The 8358-nt window shown below is 37.6% G+C and overlaps 1 protein-coding gene across 1 annotated transcript; it reads left to right on the forward strand.

The window, feature by feature from the left end:
• Positions 1-5329: 5329 nt before the first annotated feature.
• LOC141898913 (free fatty acid receptor 4-like) lies at positions 5330-6685 on the forward strand. The gene has a single exon (XM_074785060.1). The coding sequence runs from the start codon at positions 5330-5332 to the stop codon at positions 6683-6685; it is 1356 nt and encodes a 451-aa protein (XP_074641161.1).
• Positions 6686-8358: the final 1673 nt, after the last annotated feature.

The raw sequence follows: 8358 nt of genomic DNA on the forward strand, positions 1-8358 counted from the left end.
AAGGCAGAAAACCAGTCATCAGTTCTTGGCTTCTTTCTCTTTTTACACATTTTCCGCTAAAAATACATCACTGCCTGCGATAAAATCACGTGTAGCAGCTCCTTTTTGCTCTCACGAAACCAAAGATTTTCCTCCGACTGATTCCAGAGTTGTTGATGAGAATGATGCAGAGACGTTTGTGAATGTCTTGTGCATGTTTTGTGGATATGAATCCGAGACGACTCTAAGTGTAGTATTTCAAAAGAACATTATCCATAAGCATACATTTCACAGCATGGACTTGTATACATTGTGTGGATATGCCTTGTTACTCATCAACAACATTATAGTTTTTGAGATTCACTCACTCAACTTAGCAAGGACTTGAAATAGGTTTTGATCAATTCATAACAGTCACCCCGTATCAACAAGGCGTAGCCATCGTGCTGGCAGCCATTTCATAAATAGTTAACATATTAACAAAAGGAGGATCATTTAACCCTCGTCACAGTTAATCCTGATCTATTCGAAATAAGGAAGATCAAATAATTGATTTATTTTTGGATTGTGATATTGAATTCTGTGTATATCTGAGACCTGGCCTATATATTGTACTAAATATGAACCTCACCTCGGCATGAACTCGATCGGCATGGATACGAAATGCATTCCTCGCGAGGGAACTAGTGGAGGAGGAGTTGCAATTTTATATAGAAAAAATGTCATGCCAGGGTTCACCGCTTGTGACCAGTTATTACAGTTTTTGAAAATATGTAGTTACAGTTTCGTGTGCATGAACATTAAGATTTGATTAATCGTTTCGGCCACAACTATTTAAGAAGAACCAGGTTAAGGGACTGTGAATAGGATATGCAATAACTCTCAATTGGTTTACCGAAACACCCCACTATTCCGACACCCCACTAGTCAGACACTAGGCACGCATCCTACCATTAAATCATGCTGGGATTTTACACCAGTTATCAAAAAGTTAACAAACTGTTAAGAAAGGGCGAAAAGCGTTGTAAGTGGAATGTGTAGCCCATCACGAGCCTCATGACATCAAGAAACGGAAGCTATCTGTGGAAAACTTTTGTACTGAGCATGGCCACCAGACCATAATAAAATTTGTTCAAAAGAAGGGGTCGAATTGTGTCATTAAATTTTAGTGTTTGGCCTGATCAGGTGGTAGGCTTAAAAGAAGACATTCGGATGGGTCTTACTGCAGAAATTATTTTCTCGGGTGATTTAATGATAATAATAATAATAATAATGATAATTTATTATCTTGAGATATGTATAGTGCAATGTCTACAAATTAATATTTGCACTTAACGTGAGATTAGGAAATAGAACATGAAATATTAAAAATGCAATTCTAGGTGAAAAACATTGATATTACAAAAATTATCGACTTGTTAAAAAAATTAAGACAAATAGGTTCATATTGAGTACTCGGGTTTGATTTAAAAATCTCGATTGTAGGATTGTTGTATCTAGAGGCTGAACATTCCAAAGTGCAGAAGCAGCAAATTTTAAAGCTATTTGATGGTAGATAGCGCTGAATGAGAAATTTCAAAAATACATTTCTATGGTACGTCGGATAAGTGGGGTCTAGTGTCGGACTTGTGGGGCGTCGGACTAGTGGGGTGTAACCATCATGATAGATATTAAGCTCCATATCCATGATTTGTTCAGTCGATAGAATGAAGGTTTTGGAGCTGCTTTTCACACTTACAGCGGTCAGTCACAGAACCAACCTATCAGGTTGATCATATTTTGGATGTCATCATATCCTGAAATGAGCCTGCATTAATCGATGAAGTTACCGTGTTAATAATTATCTAGTCACGTGTAATCTTGAGTACTCTAAGCCGCCTTTGCGTCTTCGAATGGCTACTAGGAAGCTGAGGTTGAGACATTCAAATGCACTCAAGTTTGATACTGTTATAGATGTCTCTGAAGCAGTAAATGTATATATTTACACTCACGACTCTGCTAAACAAACCAGCTCCGAGGTACCAATAAGGTACCAATATTATAAGGAATACTAAGTCATTCTACTATTTAACGCCCCCTGGTATATGCTTAGGTACGAACATAATATAGAAATACTAAGTTATATACAAACACGAATTACCATCAAGCTCACCACAATTATAGATCATGTAATGAGCTACAACTTTCCAAATGATTGTGGTAACATAATATGCTTATAGGTATCAATATAATGTGGACAAACTTTTCCATCTACGAATGAGTACTGATGACAGCAAGATGGCCGCCAATTGCGTGATAATTGGCAGATAAAAAATACATGCCTCAGGGGATTTCTTTCCAAAGAATATCTCATCACAAATTACAATAGAAAATGGTGGACCATTGGGAAGCTACAGGACTCAGGCCAAATTTGACATTTTTTGACACAAAAAAGGTCATAGGATGGCCATTGAGCCCGATCGACCAAATTTGTCATGCTGATGGGCCCTTTGGGGATTCGAATAGATACGAAAGATCAAGGTAATTGATCAAAACGTCTTCAAAATTTCTCTCAAAAACTTCAAAAATGTGTAATAAGTTGTGATTTTGGCGAACAACAATGACTGCCAGTCGGCCATTATGATTCTGACAGGGCCAGTTTTTGGGGCTGAAGATGTGTCTAGTGTAGATGCATATAACCCAAATATTAAGCATATTAATTATTACATTGAAGCGTCTTTAAAACTTCCGGAAATTAATTGGATTCCGTGTACGGACGGACGGACGAAAAGTAAACGCAATAGCCCGCTAAAAACCGATTATATAGGTGAGCCTTTTAATTTGAATTCATTCATCATTAATCAAATTGGTAGTTTAGTGTGTGATTTCTTTACTTACGGATGTTATACAGAATCCCGAGTAGATGATTTCGAATGATGAAGAGCAACGATAATTGGCATAGCCAATGACTCGATTGACATTGGTTATTGCTAAATGATCATACGATTCCGTGATTGCTTTTAGTGTGGATTTTTGAACCTCTGAAATTGAAAAAGTGCTAAATTTGAAAAAAAAGACTTTCCTGGAATAAATTGTATCTTTGTAATTTCAGCTTGATACGAGCACGAAAGTTGTCTACAATAACACTAAAACTCCATTGAGTGCATTTTACGTACACCGCCTAGGGCCATAAAAACCAGCATCGCGAACCCGTTATCGCCGCTTTGCATCTATATCCATTATTATTCTGTTTTCACACTGCATCTGACTGATAGAATATAGATCATCGCAACTTAATTTCATCGTCGGTAAAATCATGGCGTATCAAAAGTTCTATGGTGCGTAGACAAACACTGCACATTTTAAAAAAAATCAAAACCCCACTCTTTCGTCAAGCCACTAAACACGACCATTTAAGGCGCACTCAAACCTTATCCATTTGGACTATGCATATATGAACATGTATACTGTGCACCAGTCACACTATAAAATACCTGTAACTCACTTATACTCGTCATACATACCATTTTTTCAAAATTGGTATCCAAATGCATCAGCCTATACTTATTTGGAAAATTAGAAGGTATAACTAACTTAAACTTATTTGCTGAACCTCTTTATCGCTGATTTGCAGGTTTATTTCGGATGTGTTTGACACGAGAAACTTATAAACGATCATCATGAATATTTTAGGATGTATTTAATTAGGGGTTTCTGTTACATCACAGAAAACCCTATTGATATTCGCGTTTTTATTATTATTATTTGACAATTGACGTCAAAACTGCAAAGGCTTTCTTACCTTACCGCTGTTTTCGATACAATCCGTTTTATTTCATTTAGCTCACTTCGATCTACAAATACTGCATGGGAATTTTGATGAATCAACGTTGAATCAATTTGAAAAAATCGTTAGGACAAAGTTGTTTTCGTTCGAACAAACTTTTTGTCTATACGAAATGTTTTTCATTCGAACAGAATCGTTTTCATTCTCTTGTCAGAATGTTAAGTTTTCCGCTCGAACAAGTATATTGTAAAAAGTTTTTCAATCGAACCGAATTATTTTCATTCAAACATTTGTTCGAAACAAAATTGTTTTCACTCGCCAAAAATTTTTCACGTCGACAATAACATAGCTTTTTATTCCAACCATTTCTTTTTTCTCAGAACAAAGAAGATTTTTCGTTCGAACAAAAAGCATATTGTTCCATCAAACGGAATTGTTTTTCATTCGAACAAGATTTTCTTGTCGGAACATAAAGTTTTTTGTTCGAACAGATATATTGTTCAATCGTTTTTCGTTCAAAAGAGCAAAATTCAGGTGGAACTAAATAGTCTTTTCGTTACAATGAGTAATCTTTATTCGAACAAAATAATCTTCTCATTCGAGCACAAAGGTATAATCTGAACCTGGGTTTTCTTTGTATCCAATATCCATATCACGCCTTTCAGGTTAAAGCCCATCTTCCATGTTTCTGACCATGAACGGAACACAGCTTGTTTAGGTCGTTTTGGAAATAGACCCTGTCCGGTACAATTTGAATTAGGTCGTTTTGGAAATATACTCTGTCAGGTACATTTTGAATTACTCTGTTTATCATCTACCAGGAGAGCGAAGAGAAGACGTCTTAGGATACTACCTTGCGTGACTCCACTAGCTCGACCGATTTATTCCAAGATGAAACAGTTTCGTTGAATTCGGCCACCTGCTTTCGTTCAGAGAAATTTGCTGAGCCATTTAAGCGACCCATAATTGATACCGTTTCCGAAAGGCTTATTAAGTTATCGCTGATGTTGGACCTTATCAAATGCTTTTTTGAAATCCATAGAGACTAATTGAGGTCTAACAGTCGATATTCCAGAGTCAAATAACTATCTGGTCCAGTCATCCATGGTTTCAAAGTAGGCCTCATTGACTGTTTGTCAACCGTCCTTTTATAAAACCGTGTTGACAGTTGAACAGATTCTAAATTTCCTTCGATTTTTATGGCATGGTGCGGCTGCATCAGCGTACACGCGATCGTTGATACATTATCCAGACAAGATCAAAAATACGAACGAGAATGTGCAGAAAAACCGTTATCGCTTCTTTGCAGCTATATTCTATATTTGTAATATGCCTCTCCATTCGTCCCCTGGGGGCATTTTAGATTTTTCAAGTACAAAAGTTGGTTGAGAAAAATTTTTAAATATCAGCTTGACATGATAATATTGGGTACACAGGTACTTTTATCAAATAAAACTCTAATGAGGTTTCTGTGCCTTCCGCTAGGGGTACTATAGAAAAATACCTATATCTCAATTATTCTTGAACCAATCATTACCACAGTCGGTATCTGGATTTTTCTACAAGGCTATTACTTATCAAAAAATGAGGACATATGGCAACTTTAGCCAAGTTGAGGAAACTCTATATCGCTACTTCGCAGCTATATTCAAAAGTTTGTTGAAATTTTCTCCTATTTTATCTCTTCAGATGTCGCCCAGAGGAGAATTCAACAAGTCATATTTCATGGCTCTAGAAGAGGGATTCAACCGTACCTATTTTACATTCTACAGCGAGTTCAACCGACAGTATCATCATGTAAAATGGGTAGAAGTATTCTTTTTGTGCGGATTGTGTTTGTGGTCGGTCGTTGGCAACTCATTACTCATAACCGTCGTATTGCGGTGCAAACCACTGCGAACTGTAATGAACTTTTTCGTGATAAACCTTGCAGCCAGTGATATGTGTTTTACGATAGTGGGTCCGATAATCGCGATCGCCCGAGTAAAAGAAACTTGGATAATGGGTACGTTCATGTGCAGCCTGATAGCATACGGACAGACTTTGTGCGGGGTTGTCTCCATGTGGATGATGACCCTGGTGAGCATCGATCGCCATCGATACATTTGCGGCACCGGCCGAAACAACATCACTACAAAATCGGCTAAACTGATGATATTCTTAACCTGGGTTATTGCTGCCGCTGCGTTCATCCCACTGGCTTTGTTTTTCCACGTAAAACAGTTCCCTTTTGGGACGTCTAGCGTTACCATTTGCACACTAATGTGGCCGACAAAAGAAATCAAGATGTCCTGTATATTCGTACTTATTGTCTGTATTCTTGGATTCATCGTGCCGTTGATCGTTATTATTTTCAACTATGTCCAAATATTCAAGAAGTTTTCGTCCAAACGCGAAGAGACTGCGTTACGGCGTCTGTCATCTTCAGCTGAGCCCCCTGCCGTTCAGGAATCAGACGACAAAGACACAGAAGAAGATCAAGTATCACGTGACGCGAAGGATTATCAACTTGTAAGAATGACAGCGATGGTCGTGGGAACATTCATCGTCATGTGGACACCACTTTGCATCATATTCCTAGTAGTTCTCTTCGATGGATACGGCTATAACGGCGGGCGGATGGCCATCAAGTCTTGGAGTTTCATCTTTGCAATATGTCTCGCTTTCACTAACTCGTGTATGAATCCCGTGATTTATTTCACGTTCAACCAGAAATTTCGAAGTGGTTTAAAAATGTCATGGCATTCGTTCTCGAAACCAACGGATGACAATGGTGTAGCATTTGAGTCTTTACCAGTTGCCTCCCCACCGCACAAAAACGGTCGCATCGGCGAAGAAAACTTAAACGACGCACCCGGCGGCGAAGAAAACTTAAACGACGCACCCGGCAACCGGCAGATTGAAGAATCAGACAATTCGAACATCGAAACCAGATCATGATCACTATCCACAGTTTCGAAGATTTATCAAGTTGTTTAAGAATTACAAACGAGTTGCAGAAATACTCAAAGATTTCCAAGGTCCAAACAGTCTCTTCATGTTACTAATACAGTGGCATTATTGGGCAAAGGAACCGCTCTATTGATACCAAGGATCCCTCCTCTATTTGTGGTGACCGCTATTCCTAATCATCATCATCGTCATCGTTGTGGACTTGGGACTACACTATTAGATAAATAAAGTGCGCATAAAATGACGTTTTATTATTTGGACCTGAAATAAACTACGAGTACACGACAGCGATTTTAACAGCTCCATCGATCCCGCGAAGGATAAGGTCAAATAAACTAAAGACGCACGCACATGACGAAACTCAAAGCTGAAGGCTGGTGATAAATTGATATACTTTTTGACAAAAAGCTGAGCCTTATTATTAAGGACACATGTATGAATGACATCGAATATTATGAGATTCAGTCATCAAATTGTCAGATGAGTGTATGGCGAGTCTTATTGGCTACAAACTGTCAAGAGACGCATGTACTCACATGTAAAGTACCGTATGATACTAAATCACGTCGCTACTTGTTTCTAATGGCCTACATCACCGAAGGCTCCTCTACAAACGTAGATACTTGCACATTCGTTGGAATGGCCAGAATAAAGGCTTACTTCAAAATTACCAAATTGACCGAAGACACTCGAGTTCCTATCGGGCAGTTAAGAAACAGTCGTGCGTCGAAGACAGATTAATAAGGCCAATGTGTCATGCATAATCTTTCAATGTTATATATTCTATACATGGAAGGTCGTCGAGGTTCTACATGTACTAAGTGAATATTTTTATATCTTCGATTCTTTTTCGTTGTGTAATTGTTACATATATGTACGTATATATATGTATATGTATATGTATATGTATACGTATACGTATACGTATACGTATACGTTTACGTATACGTATATATGATCATGCGATGCTGTAAATGAAAATCCACTGTGGTTCTTATAAATAGGTGTTCAAATTGATAATTAATTTGACTACCTGGAATTCTACATATTTTGATGAAACCGAAGGTGTTGCTCATCTTTCTCTGCCTCTCTGATGACAATACGTTGCTTGACGCTGCTTTTGATATTGTATGAATTATCCAATCGTATATACGTATGAGCTGATGAGTGACGTTGCGTCTGTCGAACCAGATGTGTTTTCAAGCCGGTTGTGATTCAAGAAATGATTTACGAATATTCACCTCGAACAACCAGAGAGGGCAAAGGATTTAATATTTTTGTACTTATACATATCGCCAGTATCGTTATTCGCTTATCACTTATGAATGTTATGTGTTTCCTCCACTGCCGTGGATTTCATTATCGCTTTTCATAATTCGAAATGATACGGGGTGTTACTTGAACACGAGTACTGATAGGGATTGAAACTTTTCATAATGTAATCCCCAATGCAGTGCCTACGAATACTACTTGTAAACAAGTTTATTCATAAATGTACGAAAGGTAAACCAAATCTTACAGCTAAACAAACTAAATATTGATGTTTTTCATATATTGTGATCAAACTCTAACAACCTTATCGGGTATCACTCTTTTCAATAAATTTTTGTGATCGTGAAATAATAATCCCTTATCATTAAACACACTCTATGGTAAATCTG

This window comes from Tubulanus polymorphus, chromosome 2 (genome assembly GCF_964204645.1).
Source record: "Tubulanus polymorphus chromosome 2, tnTubPoly1.2, whole genome shotgun sequence".
In the NCBI taxonomy this organism is placed as follows: Eukaryota; Metazoa; Nemertea; class Palaeonemertea; order Tubulaniformes; family Tubulanidae; genus Tubulanus; species Tubulanus polymorphus.

Coding starts and splice junctions, on each gene's coding strand:
- LOC141898913 (XM_074785060.1), top strand. CDS start 5,330: ATGAGGACATATGGCAACTTTAGCCAAGTTGAGGAAACTCTATATCGC.